We start from the raw sequence: 25,451 nt of genomic DNA on the forward strand, positions 1-25,451 counted from the left end.
GATGATGCTCCATCTAATAGAAAGTAATCAATACATGATATTTAAATTATAAGATAGATTTATGGGATTATTTGAGAAAACCCCCTCATATGCATTGTATCATTAGACTAGATCCTTTTTTTTTCCTCACTTTTGAGATAAATCCAATTATATTTTATTCAGCAAATTATATTATTAATAACCTATTTTACCCTTTTTCAATTTCTTTTAACCTACCCACGTCTCTCCTCTAGCCATCTCTCTCGTTCTCTTCTCTCCCTTTTCTCCACAACTCACGCTCACCCCCTCGCCTCCCTTACCAGCCCCCAAAACGGGGCAAGACGTTTGGCCTCTTCCTCCTCTTCGCCAGCCAACAGTTAGTCGGAGTCGATATGCCCACCACACCAAAGGCGGCAGCCACACCTCACACATCTGATCTATGCCATCTGGCTTACCCCTTCTCGGCCGTCGATGGTTTGCCGGTGAATGCTTCGTCGCCTATTGAAATTTCTGAATTTATTGGTAATTTAAATTGAAGATTCGACAGATTTTTTGCAGTTTGTAATTGATCATTCAGTCGCCAAATTGGATTATTGGGTTTTACTAATTTTTTAAGTTTCTCGTTTCTTTTTTTTCCTCTATCAATTTTTGGCATTTTTTGTTGGATTTATTTCAACATACCAATCTAATAAAACCATGTCCGTAATTTATAAATTAAATGGGCGTAAATATTGAATCTGTTGAATTAATTAGGTGGGCAATGGTAATTGTCTTCGGGTTAACTTTAGGTTTTGTCATTTTTTTTTAAATTTTTGTTGTAGTGAATCTCCGTGAAATTGAAGAGGCATATTCAACCACGTCTCATATAATCACTCCTATGAATTGATTTAATATGTTATTCTTTCGGTGTTTTATAATAGCGGATTTTGATAAGACTATAGTGGATTTCAAGTTATTGTCCTTGTGTAGAAAAAAAAATGAGTGTTTGTGTAGCGGTGAAGGTGTGCAAAATAGTTGTTTTTGTTACCTTTGACAGTTGTTTTTTTCTATTTTCATGATAAGTTTTGCTATTTTTGCAAATTATTTTTATAGTGGATTAGATTAATATTTGAGTGAGTTTTGATATTTTTTGTAGTGGATTTTGATGAGATTGTAGTGGATTTCAAATTCTTGTTTTGGAGATCGAATTTTTTTTATGAATTAAATTTACGCATTGTCTTTTTTTTTTCTTTTTTTTCATGTTCTTCCACAAGCGGAGTGATGGCAGCAAGTGGGACGAGGTTGGGTGATGCTCGGGTGCCTCTACAATTGTCTGTGATGACGTTGTTTACTAAAGGGAATTTTTGTAGTGGATTTAGGCAGTTTTTTAGTGGATTTTCTCTTTTGTAAAGGTGATTTTTTGTAGTGGTTTTTGATGAACTTATAGTGGATTTTAGACAAAATATACCTGATACAGGCGCGAGGAGGAGGGGCTGTCGATGAGCTTACACTAAATAGTGGTTTTCGAACTCTCACGCGACATTAATAGTGGATTACGTTAGAGGGAAGGGGGTTGACAACGCGTACATTGAATAGTGGATTTCAAACAGTGAATAGTGGTTTTCAAATTCTGGTAGTGGATAGTGGTTTTCAAATTCTGGCAGTGAATAGTGGTTTATGTTAATTTTATAGTGGATTACGATAATTTTTCAGTGGATTTTAAGTTGATTTTTCTTTTTAGATAGTGAATGCTCATAAATTTTGATGTGTAGCGGATTTTATTTTTCGATAAACCTGTTGGAAAAATATGATTTTCAATAAATTTCGAAATATTTATAGTGAAATTCGATAAGTGAGTAGTGGATTTCAATTTGGTAAAGCGAAAAAAAAAATCAATAAAAAAATATTAATTAAAAGAATAAGCTGGTAAAAAAATATTTAAAAAAACAAAAAAAATGAAAAATAATAAACGAATAAAAAAATTGAAAAAACTAAAAATAATAAATAATTTTTTAAGTAAAAAAAAAATCAATTTTTTGAAAGAAAATAAAAATCTGAATGTGAGGATTTGCATACCTACGTATTTTTTAATTAATTTCCCATATTAATTAATCTTTAATATTATTATGAATATAATAAGGGTAAATAGGGTATTATGCCAAGTGAGGGGTTATCCCTAATAGTAAATAAAAAAATGGATTTATCCCTCTAATGAAATTGTATGAGGGGGTTATCTCATATAACCCCTAGATTTATAGTAACAAAATTTATTAGAACTTAGGGCAACTCCAACAGTGAAATGCAATTCTATTATTTACCCTTTTTACACATTTTGAGGCCAAAAAGAGAACTCCAACAACATAATGGAAAAATGCAAATTTTAACAAATTATAAATTTGGTTGCTCAAGTTTAGAACACCAAAGTCAAACTTTAACCAATTGTGCAAAAATAAAAAAATAATAAAACTACCACAACCCATACCTTTTGATGTCCAAATTTACGGAAAGTTCAAAATTAAAATACGAAAAAATAATAAAATATAGTAGTTGTTTAAATTGTAAACAATGTTGTTGGAGTATATAGTTAAAAGTGACGGTGCATACTGTACGTGTGCCAAATTAAAGATATGGACAACCAACTTTAAAACAACGATTGGTGATGGCCATAGAAGTTTAATAAATAAACTAACTATTTTTTCCATAATTGACATCAATCCTCACTTCATTTCTCATGCAATAAGTACATCAAACAACCCATCTAAAACAATAAAAAAGTTGGAAAAATTAATAATGTGATCACCACACTAAATCCACTATTGCTTATTTAGTCAATATTATTTTAACACGTGGCCCCCACAAATAAATTATATCATTAAATAATTTGTCGTTTTACACATTATTTTATACAATTGATTTAAAATAGTAGTTAATTTTCTACGGAATTGAATCTCAGAATCTGAAGCGAAGAAATTTTTGAGTAATCTTCCAACAAAACCAGAAAAAACGCAACCAGCCAACCACCGTAGCCCCACCGCAGAACCACCGCCTCAAATTTCCATCGCCGTCGTCGGTTTTTGAGAGAATCTCAAAATTAGTGATGTTTGTGTGCAGAATTCGTCAATAATTTGGGTGGCGATGAAGAAGCTGAAGAACTACTACTTACATCTGAAGCATCGCCACCGCCACACAATGGAGAAGAAATGGATCTTCCCGCTCGCAATCGGCTCCGTAATCTCGCTCTTCCTCCTCTTCCTGACAACCCTAACCTCCCCCGACGGCGCGCCGCTCCTCCCCCTCCGCCTCAATTACCCGTCGCCGTCCTCCGCCGCCGCCTCCTTCTTCGTCGAGTCGAAGCTCAAGCCCCTCCCGGTCTCCGACCTCCAACCTCCGCCGCGATTGGCGTACCTAATCTCTGGCTCCGCCGGAGACGGCGGAATGCTCCGCCGCACGCTCGAAGCCCTCTACCACCCGAACAATCAGTACGTCGTGCACCTCGATGCGGAGTCCTCCGGCGAGGAGCGCCTCGATCTGTACAATTACGTCGATACGCATTCGGTTTTTCGGAGATTCGAGAATGTACGGATGATTTCTAGGGCTAATTTGGTAACTTACCGCGGGCCGACAATGGTGGCGAATACACTGCACGCGGCTGCTATTCTGCTGAAGGAAGGTGGTGACTGGGATTGGTTTATCAATCTCAGCGCATCTGATTACCCACTCGTTACTCAAGATGGTAATAATAATGATTGAATTTTTATAATTGAGATTTTATCGAATTGATCTGCATTATACTAATTTGTGATTAATTAATTAATTAATTAATTAGACTTGCTGCACGCTTTTTCGTACTTGCCGCGGGACCTTAATTTCATGGATCATACTAGTGATATTGGCTGGAAAGAGTAAGTTATCTTTTCTGTTAACTATTCTCCTATTGGGATTTTACGAAATTAAGTTGAAGAACTTCTGAATCGATGATACATTGTGTTGGGCTTAGGTTTCAGAGGGCGAAGCCGGTAATTATCGATCCGGGGTTGTATATGACGAAAAAAACCGATGTATTTTGGATTACGCAGCGAAGAAGTGTGCCAACTGCGTTTAAACTCTTCACGGGTAAATTTTGTTTGCGGTTACTAATTTTGCTTCTCTTAATATGTTTCTACTCATTTCCGGTTTGAATGAGTACCTACTGTGAATGTCATATTTTCGATATTATCGGTCTTCTGTAAGGTGTAAGGAGTAATACGACTCCATTTATCATAAGCCGAATCTCATACATCGAATGTGAATTTCGTCAGATGCATCCAGTTGCTATAGTTCGTAATACTTTTTCTCAAACGAAGTTTCATTCAATTGTTCGAAATTACCGAATCAGCTAGTTTCCAATGGATTGATTGGATGATAGTTTTTGTGATGCATTAGCAAATATGAGTCGATTGTTTGGAGTTTAGACATAAATATAATTAGTCGATGCAGCAAATATGAATCTCGATTATCCTCCGAAACATATTTCAGATAATATGAAATAAAGATCATCCGAAGTTACTGCACATTATGGAAGTAAGAGCATCAAACAAAGAGAGTACCTATAAGATACTTATCTTCGAAGTAGGTAGAAAATAGTTCAATCAAAATTATTCTCGTTTATTCCGAAACATGCATTATTCATTTTTTTGTTTTGTTTTTTTTTTTTTTTTTTTTTTTGGCAATTTGTTCACAAGCCATATTTCCGTACAGGGTCGGCATGGATGGTACTTTCTCGACCATTCGTAGACTACTGCATATGGGGGTGGGACAATTTACCAAGAACCGCCCTCATGTACTATTCCAACTTCATATCTTCCCCCGAAGGCTATTTCCACACAGTAATATGCAACGCTAAAGAATTCCGAAACACGACCGTGAACAGCGACCTACACTTCATATCGTGGGACAACCCTCCGAAGCAACACCCTCACTATCTTACGTTAAAAGACATGCAAAGAATGATTGACAGTAACGCCCCTTTCGCTCGAAAATTTCACCGGGACGACCCGGTGCTTGATAAGATCGATGAGGAGCTTCTGTTTCGGGGTAAGGGTATGCTTGTGCCAGGTGGCTGGTGCTTAGGTGGCGGTGAGAATGGGACCGATCCTTGTCTTGTTGTGGGGAATGATACTGCGGTGCTCAGGCCCACCGTAGGTGCGAAGAGGGTCGAGAGTCTTGTGGTGTCTCTTTTGTCGGAGGGTAGTTTTGAATCGCGGCAGTGCAAATAGCCGAAGCTCGGTCGTTCTTCGGGCGAATTGATGTCTCTTTTGGTTAAGCTTTGTAACTAATTTTTTTTTTTAATTATTTTTGTTTGTGTAATTATAAGGTCTTGTTTGGTAATAGAGTAATTAATGATGAGGTGAATTATATGAGAATGGTGATGGGATTTTGTTGTTACTGCCTGTAATCATTCATCAGCACTCTTTTTCTTTTGGGTAGAAGGGTTAAATTAGAAATTGTGTTCCATTTTTGTGTTCTGTTATTATTAGGTTAAATAGCACTTATGCCCCTGTAGTTTGAACTTTGTCCAAATACCCCTCTTATACTTTTATTATAGCACATACCCCTCTTGTATTTTAATATAAACACATAACCAACCCCTTGTATTTAATTAGAGGGTAGAAAATTGGATTTCAGCCTAATATAGTTAAATCTCTATAAATTAATACAGTCGAGACCGGCCAAATTCTATTTATTTAGCAAAATATTAATTTAATGAAATATTTGACTTCAAGTGGGGACCGAGAAAATATTATTTAAACAAGGTTATTAATTTATCAGTATTAATTTATCAAAGTTCTAGTGTTAAACAAATTCTAATTTTGCAATAATATATTTCTATTAGAATTCCAACAATCGAATTCCTTTTTTATTGTATTTTATTTTTATAGATCAAAATTGAACAATGTATGTGAATTCAATTTTCCATTACAAATATAATTTCAAAAAACAGTCAAATTCTTTTTAAGATCTACATTCAGTAACAAACGTCTAAGGTAATTTATTTGTAACATATATACGAGTAATTATCAAAAAAAAGTAACATATATAAGAGTCATAAATTATTGTTTATAATTTAAAATTTTACCATATAACAGAAGTTAATTGCAAGTTTTCACAATTTAAAGTTTTAATAGACAAATAACGGAATTAAAAATACAATTATTCACATTTGCTTTCACTTTTGCTTTTCTCTATCTTACAATTCATCATCAGACTTTATTTCTCCAATAAATTTCCAGTTTTTTTATTATTCGACGACCGCCACCGCAGCCATGGCGATACAGCTGCGCCGCCGCCGCCGCCCCAGTCAGCTCATCAAATTAACACAGTAACATAACTACTAACTACTAGAAATTTTCTCAAAGATCAACACTTAATAGACTAAAAAATTAAATAAAGGAAATTTATTGCAAAAATGCATACCTGCTCAGAATCATGAAATTTTATTCTCATGGATTTTATAAATAAAATCTCTGAAGTCTGACATGTGAATTCATTTCAATAAATCATCACAGCAGAAATTCATATATATATATATATATATATATATATATATATATATATATATATATATATATATATATATATATAGAGATAAAAATAATCGAAAATCAAAATAAATAGATAAAATAATTATCAAATGCTGTAATTAATTAAGTAATTTTTTTTCAGAAAAATAAGAGGAGATCAGAGGTTGGTAAGGTTTATCAGTCACATATTATTCAGAAACACGGACCAATTATATTATTCATCATATCTCCAAATATTCAAAAAATAATAAATAAATAAAAATTAATAAAATGAGAAATCATCAGAGACTTAAATACTATTAATCATGGAAAACTGATTTCCAATCATGTTGTTGCAGTATTTCTTTCATCACTTGATTTCAATTTTCAATTAACAAAAAATAAAATTGAAATCGGAAAACTTTACCGGGTGAATGAAGAAACAAGTACAGCTAAAATTGTTGGATTAATGGGGTCGTCATCTGTATGTATTTATATACGAAAATGGAATTAGGGCTTTAATTCAGAAACCCTAATTCTTCCGGGCTGGGGAAAATTGGGCCCATTTAATGAAGGCACGAAAATTAGGCCCATTTTACGACAAGCAAACTCCTTCTTTTTGGAAATTACGTCCAGACCCTTGAAGTTTGTAATTTTGTTACACTCGTCCCTATAAAAGGGTGATAATGTAAGAAATTTATAAATTGCAGGGAATGATGTAATTATGGAAAATCAAGGTTTTTTCCTTATAAATAGACCTTACTTTGGGAGGCGGTTGTAGTTTATCCTAAAACGAAATACTATACAAAATTTTGTTTTCAAAATAAACTGTATTTTCGAACTTTTGGTTCTTTTGGTATTTCGATGATGGTTAATTTCGTTTTACTCCTCTATACTCAACCTCGTTTTCACTTTATCCTCTTGTACTTCCAATTGTATTATTTTACCCCATTGCACTCACTCAATTGCGTCAATAGCGTATTTCCGTCAATTTATCAGCAATTCCATCCAAAATCGAATAGACATAAATGCCCTTATCCATCCCCTAATTATATAGATGCCCTAAATCCCAAATCCATCTTCTTCATGTTTGTGTACCTATTTGTTCCCACCTAGCTCGATTTGAGGGGAAATAATGAAGAGAGACGGTACTAGAGTTTTCGTAAGCGAGAGAGTGAAAATATGTGTTTGTGAATGGATATTGAGTGGTGTAGAAGATATCATGTGCATTTAAGTCATTGCGTCCCTAAAAGTTAACGGTGTTAAGTTTGACTGCTGGAAAATTGACCGAAACCCACTATTGACGCAGTTGAGCGAGTACATGGGGATAAAGTGATACAGTTCGACGTTCAATAGAATGAAGTGAGACTGAAGTTGTGTAGAGAGGGTAAAACTAAATTACCCCTTTCGATAATTATAGAATCAAATCAAATTATCTCATTTCAATATTAGTAAAAATGTATTAATGCACACACACATCCTTACATTAAATGTAAAAAAATCAAGAAATCGTTAATTATGCCTATTTTAAAAAGGAACCAAAAAATAAACAAAATACAAATCTAATTACAATAAATCTAGCTTTAAATTGTGACAACCCCACTACAATTATTTTTTGAATACAAACAAGTCCATTTCATTGAGTTCTAACACTATAAAAAAGAAACCCACCCACTATTTTTATTTTAAATACAAATAATTTTTTCAATTTGATGGCCCCAAGATTTTTTAATTTGTTTTTAATTGTGTGTTTTCTTGTTCAATCATCTCATGGGTATGTCTACTGTCTAGTCAGTCTCTCCTTTTACACACACTTTTGGGTGTTATTTTTATTTATTTATTTAATTTTTCTTCTGTTATTTTTATTTATTTATTTATTAAATTAATTATTTTTATTCTGTCGAAATGTCAGAAGCAAAAAAGAATTGGTGCCAAAATTGACAACTGGTACCCCTTCAGCATCACTTAATCCAACCCATGTCACCCAACTCTCATGGAGCCCCAGGTTTTTATTTTCCCCTTTTTTTTTCCTAATTTCAAATATTTAATTTTAATTAATTATTTAACTTTTTGTGACTAATTAATTAGTTATGATAATAGAATTATGGCGATATGGATTTTACAGGGCTTTCTTATACACAGGATTTTTGACTGATGAGGAGTGTAATCATCTCATTTCTCTGGTTAGCCCTCATTATTTGATTTTCATTAGGGGTGATAAAATATTATTGGGAAAAATACAGTCTGGTCCTTCAATTTCTCACCAATTCCACATTTGGTCTCTCATATTTAAAAAAATCATCATTTTTAGCTATTTCCATCAAATTTCCGTTAATACTGACGGAATCAAGCGTTTGTCCATCACTGCCTTAACTGACAGGATAACGGTAAATTAACGAAAATAACCAAAAGTTTTCAATTGTTGAAACATGAGGGACCAAATGTATTTTTTGTGAACATGGAAGACCAAATGTGAAAAACTTAAGAGGTGAAAACTATATTTTTTTCAAATATTATTAATTAATTTCAAAAACTCTCATATCATTTTGAATTTAAATTACTAAAAAAGTCGTTATGTTATTTTTTTTATCAGTATAACAACCCGTTTGGATAAGCTTATTTAAAATATTTGATAGTCTTTTACATCTTATGAAATGTTTTAACAGTTGATAAACTATTAGATCTTGTTTTAAAGATTAATTTTTAAGGAGTTTGAATATGGAGCGTATAAATTATTTCATTATAATTTTGTATTTTAAAGTGTTAGTAAATAGTAAAGGAGCAAATAAAAATTACTGGAGTATTAAATTATGAATTTTTTTTTTTTAATGTATGTATGATATATTTATAAATAATTAATTAATTAATTAATGGGGATACGGTTGACTTTGTGAGTGTTTAGGCTAAAAACAGGCTGCATAAATCTATGGTGGCTGATTCTGATACCGGCGATAGTGTTGAGAGTGAAATTCGAACCAGTTCTGGTATGTTTCTTATGAAGGCGCAGGTTAGTCAAATCTCCGATTTATTATTATTATTATATATTAGTAATTTCATTTATATGATTTGATTGAGTACTTATTATTTTCTTAATAATAAAAACATGATTTAAAAATTACAAAATATCAATATATATTTTCTTAAAGGGTGCAAATTTAGACCGGATGGTCTGTTTTAATAAGAAAATCGGATGCCATAGGATGATTGACACGTGGATAATTTCAATTAAAATATAATTAGTATTATAATAATTGGAAGAAAAAAAAAAAAAAAAAAACCCCACCAGAACCACCGTATCCCCTATAACCCTAATTATAATAGCATTTTTATTAAGAGTTAGACTTAAAAGTGCTACATGTCAAAAAATTAGTGGAATTTGATTTATATTAAATCGGCTCATCCGCTCAGAATTAAATTTCTTTCTTAAATTACAAAAATACGATTCTGATTGTCCAAAAATAAAATTATCATTTGACTTGCACTACACTCGATTGGCTGATTAAAGTTTGTATCGTTTTACACTTTAGTTGACTTCCAAAGACGAGAAATAGAAAAATAACGCTTAATCCCACTTTGAGCCCTTGAAATATAGTTTTTTGGCACTTTGCACCCTTAAAAAAAATTAATAGCACTTTACACCTTCAAAACATAATAAACCATGCATAATGCACTCATGTGATATTTTTTGGGATGGTCAATCAATTTCTTTTTACATTCATCAATCCTTTGAAAAATACAGTTATTTTTACATTGTGTTGTGAATGATCTATTGTGTTTAGATGATACAAAATGCTATTAATATTTTTTAAGAGTGCAAAGTGCTAAAATATTGTATTTCAATGGTGTAAAGGGGAATTAAGCTGAAAATAACATTTAGATTTAGTATATAATATTTAATTAAATAGAAAGTATGCACAAATATTACATAACGATTTTTTTTTTTCGTTATTCGTCTAAGGATGAGATAATTTCCGGCATTGAAGAAAGAATTGCTGCATGGACTTTTCTCCCTATAGGTATTATTTCTAACTTAGGGTAAATTACGGCCAGCCCCGAGGTAAGGTCAAATTATGAAAGAACTCGTCATGTTTGGGTAATTACAACCACTTCCTTCAACTGTGAATCTTTTTTTGCGTCCACTCTTATGGTGTCAAATTTTGTGGAATCTTCTAGATTATGTAGAATATTCTTCAGTTTGTACCCGTTTTACTCCATTCGAGCTCCATATTTTGAAACAAGATGACCATAAGATGTGTTTCTTGGCTTGTAAATATCTGATTGTGGTGCATCAGAAATTGCATTTTTACACAAAATGAGTACAAACTAGAGAACATTTCACGGAATTTAGAAGATTATGTTGAATTTGACACCATAAGGGTTGACGTGTAAGAAGATTTATAATTGAGGTGATGGTTGTAATTATCCAAACATGAGGGGTTTTTTCGTAATTTGACTATATTTGGGGTGGTTGTAATTTACCCTATAACTTATAACAAATAGTACAGCTTCTTTAATTTATTGCATCGAATATAATTTTTTTTTTTTTTGTAAATATTTTCTTATTATTTAAAAAACAATATTTTTGTAATCAAGAAAATGGGGAGGCAATGCAAATATTGCATTATGAAAATGGGCAGAAATATGAACCACATTTTGATTATTTTCACGACAAGGCCAATCAAAAACTAGGTGGTCACAGGGTGGCTACTGTTCTTATGTATCTGTCAAATGTTGACAAGGGTGGAGAAACTGTTTTTCCTTATTCTCAGGTAATTATATTCTATCCATTTATTATTTTTTAATTTGGATTTTCATATAATATAAATATATGGTTATAAAATACAATTTTTTTATATATTAAAATTTAATATTATTAAATATTAACATGCAGGCAAAAGACACACAAGCTAAGGGGGATGACTGGTCTGAGTGTGCAAAAGAAGGTTATGCAGGTAAAATATTTTTGGGAAAAATACAGTTTTCATCCCTCATGTTTGCACTGATTTTACATGTAATTCCTCATGTTCACAAAAATCACATATGATTCCTGATGTTTGAAAAATTCAACACTTTTAGTCATTTCCGATAATTTTCCGTTAGTACTAATGGAATCAAGTGCGTGTTCATCATTGTCTTAACCGACGAACTAACGGTAAATTGACGAAAATAATAAAAAATGTTAAATTATTGAAATATGAGGGATCAAATGTATTTTTTTGTAAACATGGAAAACCAAATATAAAATCAGTGCAAACTTAAGGGATGAAAAATGTAATTTCCCCAAATATATTTACTTTACTCCTGACATTTAAATACAATTTTCGTAAAATAAAATCTGAAACCACTTTGATTGAAAAGAAAAAAAAAAAGGTTGTGTTGCGTATTCTCAAATCGAACGAATTGAATTGAAATGTTATCGTTTAAAAAAAAAAATCAAGAGTAAAAATTAAGTACGATCTCATTACGAAAATCTTCGGGAAAACAAGGAAGGGTGATGCATTGTTGTCTTTTGGTCTTCATCCAAATAATTCTTATTCTGTTTCTTGTTTATTAATTTGGCTCTTTTTTATTTTTGTGGTAGTGAAACCAAGGAAGGGTGATGCATTGTTGTTCTTCGGTCTTCATCCTAATGCAACCACCGATCCATCGAGTTTGCATGGGAGTTGTCCTGTCATTGAAGGCGAGAAATGGTCCGCTACAAAGTGGATTCATGTGAGGTCGTTCGATATTCCACCTAGGCGACGAGATCTTGGTTGTATCGACGAGAATCCAAATTGCTCCGATTGGGCTCTTAGTGGTGAATGCGAGAAGAACCCTCTTTACATGGTGGGAACTGAAGTGGATTGGGGCTTTTGTAGAAAGAGCTGCAAAGTTTGTTCATCTTGAACTTAGTCACATTCTTCACTAGTTGAATTTGGTTTATGAAAATTGGATTATACTATAAAATTTGTGTGTTTGGTTTGCATGATTAAGTTGAACTAAAGCTTACTAAGCTACAACAAATGAACCTGAAAATTCAAGCCAAATGTAGGACTAATGAAACCTGGATGATAAAATCATCGAACGAACCGACATTTGTCGATAATATAATAGAAGGTAAACAAGATATAAATAAGTCTACTAAAGTCTAAAAGCATAACAATTACCCGATATTTACGGAAACAAAATCACATGAGCTTCAGAGGCTTGAGTGTCAATTACCTTCGACAATCTTCGCAAAATCGGCACTTTTTCACCAGGTCTTCGCCTCATTGAAACAAAACCAGGATGAGGAATTAACGAACAAAATAAAATTGCAAAAACCCGATGCGAAAAATAAGAAACGTGTCGTCTGAATAGCAAACAATAAAATACCGACATCCCACGAGAAGATATCCTTTTCTTACAACAAATTTCGAAAAATAAACACAACATCTTAAGTACAATTTGTGCGAGCGATCTTATAATTATACATCTATATCCCGCAATTATGGCATGTGTTATACAGAATGCAGATCAAGAACACATACACTGCACAAATATTTATCGATTTCGGAAACTTAGAGAAGAGTCTCAAATAGGGCTATTCGATTCTTTTTTCATAAACAATAGCGGGAACTCGTCAAACTGTTCGGAAAACCCGTGCTCCTCGGCCATGCTCTTAAGTGATTCATAAACCTGATACATCGACCACCTATCCTTTGGCCTAGAAACGACACAATTACTCGCAATTTTCAAGAACCGAACTATCTCTTCATCGTTGCCCTTCCCACATAGCTTTTTATCAATAGCATCTTTAATCCGACCAGAAATATAGAGCTGGTTCACCCAATCGACTAAATTACCCTTGAACAGTTCGTCGGCCGCACTAACATCAAGAGGCTTCAATCCAGTTGCCAATTCGAGAAGCACCACTCCGAAACTGTAGGCATCCCCTTTGGTGGAAGCAACCATTGTACTCGAATATTCAGGAGCAACGTATCCAATTTCGCCTAAATCGCCATACACGAAACTACTCTCGTTCGACTCGGAAGAAGTCATAAGCCTCGCCAAACCAAAGTCCATTATCCTCGAATCGAAGTCCTCGTCGAGCAGAATCACGCCAGAGCTTATGTTCTGGTGCAGGATTGGAGGGTGGCAACCGTGGTGGAGCCAAGCAAGTCCCCTCGCCGCCCCTAGTGCAATCTTGAACCTGGTTGCCCAATCCAAAACTGCGGCATCGCCGCCGCACAAAATCGAACCGAGGGTTCCGTTGGATAAATGCTTGTAGACCAAGAGTTTCTCCTCCTCCACCAAGCAAAACCCTAACAGCGGAACTAAATTCGGATGCCTTAATTGCCCTAGCCTATTCATCTCCATTCTAAACTGCTTCTCCGCTATCTTACACTCGCTCAGCCGCTTAATCGCAAGCGCAGATCCGTCCGGTAAAACCGCTTTGTAAGTAGTTCCTGTTCTACTCGTCACAATAACACTCTCAGCTCCGAAATTATTCGTTGCCGCCAGCAAATCGGCCAGTTTAACCTTCACCAGCGGTTTTTGGAACAGCATAACTTGCGTAAGCTTATGAGACCTCAATCTATCCGCCCAACTACCGCCACTACCGCCGCCGCCATCATCTCTCCCTCCGATGCCGTAACCTCTCTTCCCCCTCTTACTGGATCTGGTGGAGCACCACCACCACAATCCAAACCCTAACAACAACGAAGCAGCGGCACCGAAAACCCCTGCCGCGATGATAATTGCTAAATTCTTCTTATTCAGGCCACCGCATTTACCCAACGGACCGCCGCAAAGACCGCTGTTACCGCTGAAATCGAGCTCCACCGAGTTCGAATTAAACGATGGCACGGTACCGGATAAATCGTTATTGGCTACAGAGAACTTCTTCAACCTTCCGAGATTCGAAAACTGGAAAGGAATAGAACCGGATAACTGATTATCATCCAAGATCAAAGTGTTCAGATACGAGCAATTGGCTAGATCCTCCGGGATTTGACCGGTCAAACCATTGCGCGAGAGGTCAAGCGTGACGAGGTACGGCAGCCACGTGCAGATTTGGGGAGGGATCGAACCGGAGAGGGAGTTACCGGAGAGATCGAGGTTCTGCAGGCTGTGGCAGAACTGTAGCGAATCGGGAACAACTCCGGCGAGGCTGAGATCGCGGAGCGCCAATCCGATGAGCCTGTTCTCCCTGTCGTTCCAGCACGAGACGCCGACGAACTTGCAGATGAATCCGACGGTGGTGTTGGAGAAATTCCACGAGCTGAGCCTCCCCTCCGCGTCGGTCAACGAGCTCTTCACTTCTCGCAAACATATGACGTCATCTTCGCCGGAGGAGCTGGATAGAAGCAGCAGGGAGAGCAGCAGCAGCGGGAAGAACACGGATCTACGGGGAGGAAGAAGACGACGGTTCGCCATTGGTGGTGGTGGAAGATTGATTAGGTAGGGTTTGAAGGGGAGAAAAAAAATGGAGAGCTAATGGACAGCCATTTTCTCTCTCTACACTCTCTCTCTCTACTCTCTCTCTCTCCTCTGGTGGGGTTAGTTTTTGGGGGTTTTGTTTTGAGTTTTTCAAGGTTTGTTAATGGAAAAAATGATGGGAAGGAATAAAACTATAAAAGTGGGGTTAATGATAACTATAGAGTGTTTTACTGTGTATGTTCGTGTTTGACTGGGAGCTCTAATTTATTTATTTATTTATTTATTTTATTTATTCAAATATTTTGTTTTACAATTAATGAAAATTAATGCAAAGTTTAGTTAGTTTGATCGACGCTGATGATAATTTTATTTTATTTTAGGAGTGTTCAGAATAATTTATGAAAAATCTAAATAAAAATATTTTCGATTCCTTAAAATGCTTAATATGAATGTTTGAGGCGAAATAATTCAAACTTAGTGGGTGTTATTTATCAACCTCAATTAGCAAAGTCAAACATTGACTAAGATAAAAAACTTCGGGTTGGAATCATGTCCTTACTTTTGTTTTTGGGTTAATGGCATTTTGACCCTTATACTTTACGTGTTTTTGCATTTTGCCACGTTAATAAAAAGAAATTGCATCGGCACACTCGAATCTGTTATTTTGACATATTTACAATCTAGAGCGAATTTTTATGCGAATCTTAACATATTTTTCGGCGCATGCGTGATGCCCATGACTAAAGATATGATATGAAGGTGAAATTGAAAGTTTTAAAGATTCAATCGAAGTAGATTTAAAATTTGCCCAATTTTAATTGAAATAAAACTCTGGCTCTTCTAAATCTAGTTCAATTGAATCCTTAGAACTTTAGATTTCACCTCCATATTATATTTTCGAAAAGATGTAAAAGCCCATGTAATTAGTCATGTGTGTCACACACGTGTCAGAATCGGTCAAAATTCGCATGAAAATCCGTCCTAAGTGGTTAAGTACGTCAAAATAAAGAATTTGGTGTGCCGGTGCAATTGTGTTTTTTTAATAATGTGGCAAAATGCAAAAAGACGCAAAGTAAAGGTGAAAAAATGCTATTAATAACCCTTTATTTCTTTTTATATGTAAAATGATTTGAATATTCTTTTTTCTAATAACCTTTTTTTTTTTTTGGAATTTTTATATTATTTTAGCTTTTACTTTGACCACCTCCAAGTGGACCATCACGGGTCAAGAATATCCCAATTTGTCACAAATAGCATGCGGCACTTGCATTAAGACCATGACCTTATTAATTTGACTTTTATTTCCTTAATTTAAAGCGACATATTAATTTGGGATTTTCGTGCTTGATGGGCTCCGGTGGGTCAGGAGATTAATAGAATTATTATAATTCAAAATAACTTAATAGCCCAATTGAGCCCAAATTATATAAAGGATTGGCCCAATTATTCAACTTCATATTATTAGTTTAAGAAATTCAAGCCCATTTTTTAGGACTTAGAACTTCTTCAAATTGGTCGGATTGGAAGTGAGAGTCGACAACACATCGAACTGAAATTAGCACGACAATGGATATTTATTCAATACGCTTATATAGTTGGTTGTGAGTTAAGGAACTGCAGCGGGAGATGGGGCTTAAAGCCGATGATGGACTCCTATAGATCTTACATTGATGATGTACCTTATTGGATCGGCCCAATAAGCTAATTAGTATATGGGTCATTTAAGGCCCGATCCATCTGCAAGGTGATTAATTAATGGATCAATTCCACAATATCTTACAAGTCTATTAGGGTTTTTTTTTTTTTTTTTTTTGAGGAAGTCCATTAGGGTTTTCTAATCCTACTTATTGTTCTAATTTAATACGGTTCTACTGATTACACTATAAATAAACCATCTTAGGAATGTTCTATTCTCTAGTTCTGATACCCAAAATGCTATTGTTCTACCTACCCAAGTGTTTGCCTAAGCATTTATCTGACTTGAACGTCGGAGGGGTTTCCGACGGATCAACCCCGGGTTTAGTTCACGTGTTTTAATCTTGCAGGTTTGAGATTCACGTGCTCATCTTTACGTGGCAGAGACTCCGACAAAGATCACCTACTCGCGTGCAGTGACATACCCATGTGTTCCCGTCAAATCTATCAAGGTGATCTACACATCATAACTTAACAATTTTATCCAAGCACACGAGGCGCGGCAAGCAGAGTTTCAAACATGTTGGTCACCACCATGTGAGGACTCCATCAAAATAAAATTTGATGCCGCCATTCCACGTGGGGAGAATTGTTATCCGGTTGCTATGGTGTCGAGAGACTCCCAAGGAGTGTGTAAACTTGTGGATTGTTCACAATTTCTCCGGATGCCCAACGGCATTGGACTGTGAGGCACATGCGCGCTGCTTGTAGCGATTATCTACTTGTTAAGTGTATATTTTTACACTTTATCGTACCTTTTTTATTTGAGCTTTTGGTGTGTTTTAACGATAATTGGTGCTTAAAAAGTTGATTTATTGTATTTTACGTACAAATTGAAGAATTGGAAAAGTATGGGGTCAAAACTGCAATTTTGGAGAAAATATGGGCCAAAAGTGAAAAAATCAAAATTATGAGGATTTAAAGCTCGGACGGCCGTCCGAGTTTTAGTTCAAATTATGGGACAGCCGTCCGAGACCCCGAGGCAGCGCAGTAAAGGGATTTTAATTGCACAAGGAAACTGCCTTCTTCCCCAAGTTTTTCACCCTATATAAGACCAAGCCAAGCACACAATTGGAGATCTTTTTACGCAATTTCAAGAGCAACAAAGCAATAACGAAGACGAAGAATTCGAAGACTCCAAAAAAAGATTTATCGTTTATGATTTATTTTATTTGTGTTTTTCCTTTAATCATGAGTAGCTAATTTTCTTATTTCTAGGATTTTATTTTGAATCCTATGTGGGATTTATGAACCATTTTCTATGATTTTATGCAAGTTTTCATTTCGGATTATTTCTTCTACTTGTTTTATTAAGTGCATGAACTTGATCACCTTATGTGCTTTTATGTTATTGTTAATCGCATGAATCGGAAGATCGGGTTAATAATTAGAACTGTGGTAGAAGAGCCTTTGTGGTATTAACATAGGAATATAGTTAATCTCTTAGGTGGCCATTATTGAGATTTGTGCTTAATGTTGTGTTATAGAATTAATTGCATAGGAATATAGTAATTGAATCTAGAGTATTAGAATCGTAATACACGCGGAAGCGGGTTATGATTATTTTAGCATCTCAGGTTAATAATCCGGGTTAATTGCTTGCATAATTGAAGGAATTGGGGGAGTAATAATCACATAGGGGGAAGAATAAAATTCTAGGCTTGTTTACTCTGATTAAACCTTCGTTTTTAATTGCTTTCGTGCTCTTGTCTTTTTAATTTGCTTTTTAATTTAGTTTATTTTAGTTAATTCTCTCCAAATTCGACTGTGTAGGGTGGGCTTGATAATAATTGGTAGGATTTAGCGTCTATGATTAAATAATTAAATATTCTATGTGGGTTCGATATCCGGACTTTTAGTCCACTATATTACTTGTACGATACGTGCACTTGCGTGTAGGTATTTCAACCAACAAGTTTTTGGCGCCGTTGCCGGGGACTATTTTAATTATTTATTTTATTCTAGCTCTAGATTTGAACAATTTTCACGATTCACCCATTTAATTTTTGTTTTATTTTATTTTTCTTTTAGGTACTGTGTATGCGCAGGAGACTCGATCTTGCTAGAGAATCGTTTGATTCCGAAATCGAGCGCACTTGTCGAACCGCTAGGAGACGTCAACGTGCAAACAATATAATGGCAGACGAAGAACGCAGAGACGCAGAGGGTCATTTACTCGATGCGAATGGAATTCGCATCCAAGACCCACCCCCTCAACTTCCGTTACAACCAGCAGTTAGGCCACGGGCACTTCAAGATTACATAATCCCAACTCTAGACGGATTCCGCCCGAGCATCCAATATCCACCCATTGAGGCGCACAATTTTGAGATCAAGCAAGGTCTCTTGACGATGCTCCAAAATAACGGGTTATTTAATGGATTGGCAGGTGAAGATCCCCATCTTCACATTGTCAATTTTCTAAATACCTGTAATTCCCACCGTCAAAACGGCGTTTTCCAAGAGGCGTTTCAATTAATTCTCTTCAAGCATTCCTTACAAGGAAGAGCTTGCCAGTGGTTGATGTCCCAAGCCCCCCACTCTATCTCGTCGTGGCCTCAACTCCTCAACCTTTTCATGAAAGTTTATAGCTCACCCGAGAAGGACGAGAGAATCCGACGAGAAATTCATAATTTCGTCCAAGAGCAAGGCGAGCAATTGTATGAGGCATGGGAGAGATTTAAAACCCTTTTGAGGCAATGTCCAACACATGGAGTCGAACAATGGCGGCAAATCCACATCTTCTACCAATGGATTAACGAGAATGCACGAACCGTCTTAGATGCATCAACCGGAGGTAATTTTATGAGTCAATCGATATCGGATGCAATGTATCATGTTGGATCCAATTGCACAAAATCGGTTTGCCAAGTCAAGCGAGAGGACGGTTAGTGGAGCCAAGAAAATTCCCGGAGTGTTGGAGTTAGATGCAATTACGGCACTTCAAGCTCAAGTGACCCAAATTGCTCAACAAAATCAACTCCTTCTGCAGCACATCAAAGCAAGTCCACCACAACAAGTCCAAGCAATTGATTCTCCATGTTGTGAAATTTGCGGTGGAAATCATTACACGCTCCAATGCCAACAAGATGTGGAGTCGCTCAACTACGTCAACAATGCGCTTCACCAATTCCAAAATCAAGGGTGGAGATCACAAGGGCAATATGGAGGAAATCAACAAGGCCAAGGGTATCAAAGACCTCAAGGTCAATTCCAAAATCAAGCCACTCCTCCACAAAGCTATCAAGGCAACAATCCACCGGCCCAAAAATCAAACACGGATGAGATATTGGCCCAATTCATGACCGCTACCCAAGCCTCGCTGCGGAATTTGGAGAATTAATTTGCTCAATTCGTTGTGAATCAAGAGAAACGTCCGGCAGGAGCATTGCCATCGAATAAGGAAGATCCTCGAAAGCAAAAGTTCGAGACATGCCAAGCTATCGATGTCAAGATCGAAAAAAGGGAAGATATTCAAATAAAGCCGCAAGTCACTGTAGCTGAATGGGTGGAACCAATCCCATATCCACAACGATTGCTAACGAAAAAGATCGAGGTCGAGACGTGCCAAGCCGTCACCTTGAAAAACGGTAAGCAATTGGAGGAAGCCTCGCGAAAAGAGAAGAGGAACACGATAATCGAGAAGCCGAAAGTGAATGAGGAAAAAAAATCAACTCATGAAGAGCCACTGTCAACGATGCCTTCACAAGTCCCTCCAATTCCTTATCCTCAAAAGTTTATAAAGAAGAAGCTCGACGCCGAATATCAAATATTTTTGGACAAGTTGAAGGAAATTTGCATAAATATTCCATTCATTGAAGCACTTCAAAAGATGCCAAAGTGGGTGAAGTTCCTCAAGGACCTCGTGAAGAAAAGTAAGAAATTGCAAGGGAACGAGATGATCCAACTCACGGAGCAAATTAGTGCAATTCGTACTTGGCCTCTTCCACAAAAACTCGGCGATCCAGGTAAGTTTACTATCCCTGGTACTATAGGAGGTAAAAATTTTAGATCGCTCATTGATTTAGGCGCTAGCATTAATCTTATGCCTTATTCTACTTTTAAAAACCTTGGGTTAGGAGAAATTGAACCGACGGCTATAACTCTTCAATTAGCCGATAGATCTTTAGTTTACCCAAAAGGTATTTTAGAGAATGTGTTAGTGAAGGTTAATAAATTTATCTTCCCTGTAGATTTCGTTATACTTGATATAGATGAGGATAGGGAGATACCTCTTATCGTAGGGAGGCCATTTTTAGCCACGTCGAAAACTCTCATTGATTGTGCTAGTGGTGATCTTACAATGACTGTGCATGATCAAACAATCAAATTCAATATTTTTAGTGCTAATAAAAATCCATGTGATAATAATGATTGTTTTGCTATTGAGCTTATGGATTTTACAAATAATAAAAGTTTGATGTTTCGATCTTGGACAATGGGAAGGCATCTTTGAGTGCAGGAGATGATGGCGGAAACGAAAATCGAAAGGAGCAAGTTTACTTCATGGACTCAATTTCAACTCCTCCGAGAGAAAGTCATACGAGTTTGAGTCTTAACGGCGATGAGAGTGCAAGAAAGATGTTGCCACCAGAGACTCGAGCAAGTCATGAGAGAAGGATGAGTCAAGCTATTGTGGTCGTAAGGAGAAAGTCAAAAGGAAATTGCACAAAGGATAATTGGTGTTATTGTGCAAATCACGGCTGTGGTTATTCCCAAGGAAGCGCAAATCAAAGTGGTCGGTATCATTTATTGTCCAAGAGATTCTTCCTCACGAAGTGGTCAAAATAAAGGAGCGAGATTCAAATCGTACGTTCAACATGAAGCGGAGCCGGCTCAAACCGTATTGGGAAGCGAGTGAAGAATGCCAAGTGACCTCGGTCACTTTTGCTTGAAAATAAAGAAGCAACGTCCGGCTGAAGACTTTAAACTTAGCGCTTCTTGGGGGGCAACCCGAGCTTTATTGTTTTTCGTAGTTTTTCTTTAATTTTTCGTTTCGTTTTTATCGTCATAGGCATGCATTCTAATTAATTTATTTGAATTTTAATTTTCAGGGTCGAAAACATGGTCGGGGGGTCGAGACGGCCGTCCGAAATTGCAAGCAAAATCCCGGACGGCCGTCTGGGAAACAGAACGAAAAAATTGTCATCTCTGCCTATAGGACGGCCATCCAAAAAATAGGTGTAACTGTGGGACGGTCGTCCCATGACCAGTAAGGAGAAAACAATGTCGGACGGCCGTCCGACATTTAGCACAAACACCGGGACGGCCGTCCGAACCTATTTAGGGCGTTTTAAATTTAAAAAATCAGATTTTATCCCCCCATTATTTGCTAAACCCTCCTTGTTCCTTCTCTCCAAATCCCACACACAAGCAGGCTAGAGAATCAAACCAAATTCTCCAAAATCTACTCTTTCAAGGCACGCCCACAAGGTGTTCGACAATTTGCTCCAACCAAATTTTGAGTTCGATTGTCAACCAATTCTCACCGAATCTATTCCAACCTCTCTCCCAACTATGTCGTCCAACAAACGAGGCCGCATGAGCGAAGCATCATCTTCCAAAGGGAAGGGAAAGGGAAAGAAAAGTGCCACCGCCCGTACCCGAGTTTTCCGATGAGGACGAGCGTGAGAGAGCGAGAGAGGAGCACCCGATCACATCGACTCCGACTAAATCAGGTGTTTTCTATCCTTAAACTTTGTGCTAATTTCGTTGAGGGCAACGAAAATTTTAAGTTTGGGGGTGAAAAACATGTTTTTGTGCTTATTTGTTTTAGTTTGCATGCATTAGGTTCTATTTGTTTTTATTGCTTTTATCGTTTTTTTCCGGAATATAAAAAAAAATAAAAAATTGCTTGAGTCGAACGCATCGATGAGTTATGATGCTGAGAGATGATCAATGTTTGATGATGAAATTGCTTGTTTTGTGTGATAAGGATTAGATGTTTGTTTAGCTTTCGGTTCAACGGAACTTAGAAGCGAATTATTGCTAGGAATCACACTTTGTGCATTGCTTTGGTTGAATGTTTTGTTTTGTGTGATAAGGATTAGATGTTTGTTTAGCTTTCGATTCAACGGAACTTAGAAGCAAATTATTGCTAGGAATCACACTTTGTGCATTGCTTTGGTTGAATGTTTTGTATTTTAAATTTGGAATTAATTTTTGCTAGATCATGCTATGTTCAGTTTTAAAACTCAACTTAGGAAATTTATGATACAAAGTATTGAGTAGTGAGTGATTTGGGATATGATTTGGGCCTTCTTTAAACCGTTTGAGCCTTTCAAGCCGACATTTTTATCGAAATTATCCTTAGAACCTTCATTTGAGCCTCGAAGAAAAGGTGTTCTTTCTTTTAGCCAATGTGTATAAGGTAGAAAGTGGAGATTCTTGAAAAAATACCCCTTGGAGTTCAGTCGAAATTTTTTATAAGGTCATTCTTCTTCTTCGAAAAAAAAAAGAAAATAAAGAAAAAAAAAAGAAAAAAGAAAAAAAAAATAGAGATAAATATATATGCTTCTATATATATATTAAAAAAAAAAAAGAGAAGAAGAAGAGACTAGAAGTAAGGACGAGTTGTTGAATTGTTTTGAAAGCTCAATCCATATATATGTGCTTCTATATATATATATATATATATATATATTAAAAAAAAAAGAGAGAGAGAGAGAGAGAGAGAGAGAGAGAGAGAGAGAGAGAGAGAGAGAGAGAGAGAGAGAGAGAGAGAGAGAGAGAGAGAGAGAGAGAGAGAGAGAGAAACTAGAAGGGAGAAGTAATGACTAGTTGTTGAATTGTTTTGAAAGCTCGATCTATTACCTCAAAAGCAAAAGTGGAGACTTTTGAACTTTTGAGAATCGAGTTTATTAAAGTCCTTAGAGGTGAATTCATTGTTTCAAACGCCTATCTTTCAAATTTTGGCGTAATCACCTCAATTCAAGAAGAATAGCCACATATACCCGTATTTCCTACCTCGAACCAAAGAGCCTAACAATTGAAAGCCACAAAGCCCCAATGACCCCAATAGCTTAATGTTCGATATTAGTAGAGTAGAATAATTTGGTGAGTATTTGGAGTCAAGCATATGCATGTAAGTATAAATTCTTTCTATCTTTAATTTGCAAATATTGGATGCTTGAAGCAATTGTATGAAATGTGGTTTTTGGTAATGGTGAGTGACTAAGTGTTGTTGAATTTTGAGCTTGCAAATGCCTAAGAATTGTCATTATAATTACAAGTTCTGAAAACGTGAAGTTGATCATTGATCTATGTAATGAGATGTAATAGTTGAGTTATTTGCTTATTGGTAGATTTTGCTTGAGGACAAGCAAAAGTTCAAGTTTGGGGGTGTGTTAAGTGTATATTTTTACACTTTATCGTACTTTTTTTATTTGAGCTTTTGGTGTGTTTTAACGATAATTGGTGCTTAAAAAGTTGATTTATTGCATTTTAGGTACAAATTGAATAATTGGAAAAGTATGGGGTCAAAACTGCAATTTTGGAGAAAATATGGGCCAAAAGTGAAAAAATCAAAATTCTGAAGATCTAAAGCTCGGACGGCCGTCCGAGTTTTAGTTCAAATTATGGGACGGCCGTCCGAGACCCCGAGGCAGCGCAGTAAAGGGATTTTAATTGCAAAGGAAACTGCCTTCTTCCCCAAGTTTTTCACCCTATATTAGACCAAGCCAATCACACAATTGGAGATCTTTTTACGCAATTTCAAGAGCAACAAAGCAATAATGAAGGCGAAGAATTCGAAGACTCCAAAAAAAGATTTATCGTTTATGATTTATTTTATTTGTGTTTTTCCTTTAATCATGAGTAGCTAATTTTCTTATTTCTATGATTTTATTTTGAACCCTATGTGGGATTTATGAACCATTTTCTATGATTTTATGCAAGTTTTCATTCCGGATTATTTCTTCTACTTGTTTTATTAAGTGCATGAACTTGATCACCTTATGTGCTTTTATGTTATTGTTAATCGCATGAATCGGAAGATCGGGTTAATAATTAGAACTGTGGTAGAAGAGCCTTTGTGGTATTAACATAGGAATATAGTTAATCTCTTAGGTAGCCATTATTGAGATTTGTGCTTAATGTTGTGTTCTAGAATCAATTGCATAGGAATATAGTAACTGAATCTAGAGTATTAGAATCGTAATACACGCGGAAGCGGGTTATGATTATTTTAGCATCTCAGGTTAATAATCCGGGTTAATTGCTTGCATAAATTGAAGAAATTGGGGGAGTAATAATCACATAGGGGGGAGAATAAAATCGTAGGCTTGTTTACTCTGATTAAACCTTCGTTTTTAATTGCTTTTGTGCTCTTGTCTTTTTAATTTGCTTTTTAATTTAGTTTATTTTAGTTAGTTCTCTCCAAATTCGACTGTGTAGGGTGGGCTTGATAATAATTGGTAGGATTTAGCGTCTATGATTAAATAAGTAAATATTCTATGTGGGTTCGATATCCGGACTTTTAGTCCACTATATTACTTATACGATACGTGCACTTGCGTGTAGGTATTTCAACCAACTCTACTCACGGAGTTTTTATAGTAGAGGTTTTATCTTTTGTTCCATCGTTTGAGTTTTGTTCCTTCTCTTTTATTAAACGTTCTGGTAATCAATTATTAGCTTATATGTTAGCGTTTAGGCATGGTACGAGTTGTAATGAAGGCTTCGCCCTTCCGGGTGATTTGGCGTATTACGCATAATAATAACACACTCTTCTTTTTTTCTCGGAAAAAAAAAGTTGATTGTGAAGTTTCCTCTTTACAAAAACTAAAATAATTATTATAAAATTCGAAATTCGGAACCCGAACCTGAAGTAGTTTGCCCGAGAACAAAACGGATGGGAAT

General features: G+C 35.8%; 3 protein-coding genes, 1 long non-coding RNA gene and 3 other non-coding genes across 7 annotated transcripts; 3 read left to right on the forward strand and 4 right to left on the reverse strand.

Annotated features, from left to right (window-relative positions):
• Positions 1-256: 256 nt before the first annotated feature.
• On the forward strand, positions 257-1,698 carry LOC148767166 (uncharacterized). Its single transcript, XR_016034175.1, has 3 exons — positions 257-501; positions 1,233-1,370; positions 1,436-1,698. It is a non-coding gene; the product is annotated as an uncharacterized LOC148767166 (long non-coding RNA).
• A 1,156-nt stretch (positions 1,699-2,854) lies between these two features.
• On the forward strand, positions 2,855-5,451 carry LOC105960973 (beta-glucuronosyltransferase GlcAT14B). The gene is made up of 4 exons (XM_012985194.2): positions 2,855-3,691; positions 3,785-3,860; positions 3,956-4,071; positions 4,696-5,451. Exons 1-4 carry the CDS (start codon positions 3,094-3,096, stop codon positions 5,211-5,213), a joined length of 1,308 nt encoding a protein of 435 aa, XP_012840648.2. The 5' UTR covers positions 2,855-3,093; the 3' UTR covers positions 5,214-5,451.
• A 957-nt stretch (positions 5,452-6,408) lies between these two features.
• Positions 6,409-6,509, reverse strand: LOC148767167 (small nucleolar RNA R64/Z200 family). The gene has a single exon (XR_016034603.1). It is a non-coding gene; the product is annotated as a small nucleolar RNA R64/Z200 family (small nucleolar RNA).
• A 162-nt stretch (positions 6,510-6,671) lies between these two features.
• LOC148767168 (small nucleolar RNA SNORD18) lies at positions 6,672-6,748 on the reverse strand. Its single transcript, XR_016034584.1, has one exon. It is a non-coding gene; the product is annotated as a small nucleolar RNA SNORD18 (small nucleolar RNA).
• Positions 6,749-6,794: 46 nt separating this feature from the next.
• LOC148767169 (small nucleolar RNA Z199) lies at positions 6,795-6,878 on the reverse strand. Its single transcript, XR_016034598.1, has one exon. It is a non-coding gene; the product is annotated as a small nucleolar RNA Z199 (small nucleolar RNA).
• A 976-nt stretch (positions 6,879-7,854) lies between these two features.
• Positions 7,855-12,443, forward strand: LOC105960813 (putative prolyl 4-hydroxylase 7). The gene is made up of 8 exons (XM_088825980.1): positions 7,855-7,859; positions 8,410-8,502; positions 8,623-8,680; positions 9,400-9,504; positions 10,456-10,513; positions 11,091-11,266; positions 11,389-11,449; positions 12,079-12,443. The coding sequence occupies exons 1-8, from the start codon at positions 7,855-7,857 to the stop codon at positions 12,381-12,383; spliced, it is 861 nt and encodes a 286-aa protein (XP_088682106.1). The 3' UTR covers positions 12,384-12,443.
• A 364-nt stretch (positions 12,444-12,807) lies between these two features.
• Positions 12,808-15,092, reverse strand: LOC105960974 (inactive LRR receptor-like serine/threonine-protein kinase BIR2). Its single transcript, XM_012985195.2, has one exon. It carries the CDS (start codon positions 14,892-14,894, stop codon positions 13,050-13,052), a length of 1,845 nt encoding a protein of 614 aa, XP_012840649.2. The 5' UTR covers positions 14,895-15,092; the 3' UTR covers positions 12,808-13,049.
• Between the last annotated feature and the right edge of the window lie 10,359 nt (positions 15,093-25,451).

Source organism: Erythranthe guttata, chromosome 11, assembly GCF_056151865.1.
Source record: "Erythranthe guttata isolate IM_541 chromosome 11, IM_541, whole genome shotgun sequence".
NCBI lineage: Eukaryota > Viridiplantae > Streptophyta > Magnoliopsida > Lamiales > Phrymaceae > Erythranthe > Erythranthe guttata.

What these genes read in the sequence shown, in the direction of transcription:
- LOC105960973 (XM_012985194.2), top strand. Translation starts at nt 3,094, where the DNA reads ATGAAGAAGCTGAAGAACTACTACTTACATCTGAAGCATCGCCACCGC. An exon ending in CCCACTCGTTACTCAAGATG is followed by an intron (nt 3,692 to 3,784) that starts GTAATAATAATG and finishes TTAATTAATTAG; the next exon opens with ACTTGCTGCACGCTTTTTCG. An exon ending in TGCGTTTAAACTCTTCACGG is followed by an intron (nt 4,072 to 4,695) that starts GTAAATTTTGTT and finishes ATTTCCGTACAG; the next exon opens with GGTCGGCATGGATGGTACTT.
- LOC105960813 (XM_088825980.1), top strand. An exon ending in GTAATCATCTCATTTCTCTG is followed by an intron (nt 8,681 to 9,399) that starts GTTAGCCCTCAT and finishes GTGAGTGTTTAG; the next exon opens with GCTAAAAACAGGCTGCATAA. An exon ending in TGCAAAAGAAGGTTATGCAG is followed by an intron (nt 11,450 to 12,078) that starts GTAAAATATTTT and finishes TTTTTGTGGTAG; the next exon opens with TGAAACCAAGGAAGGGTGAT.
- LOC105960974 (XM_012985195.2), bottom strand. Translation starts at nt 14,894, where the DNA reads ATGGCGAACCGTCGTCTTCTTCCTCCCCGTAGATCCGTGTTCTTCCCG.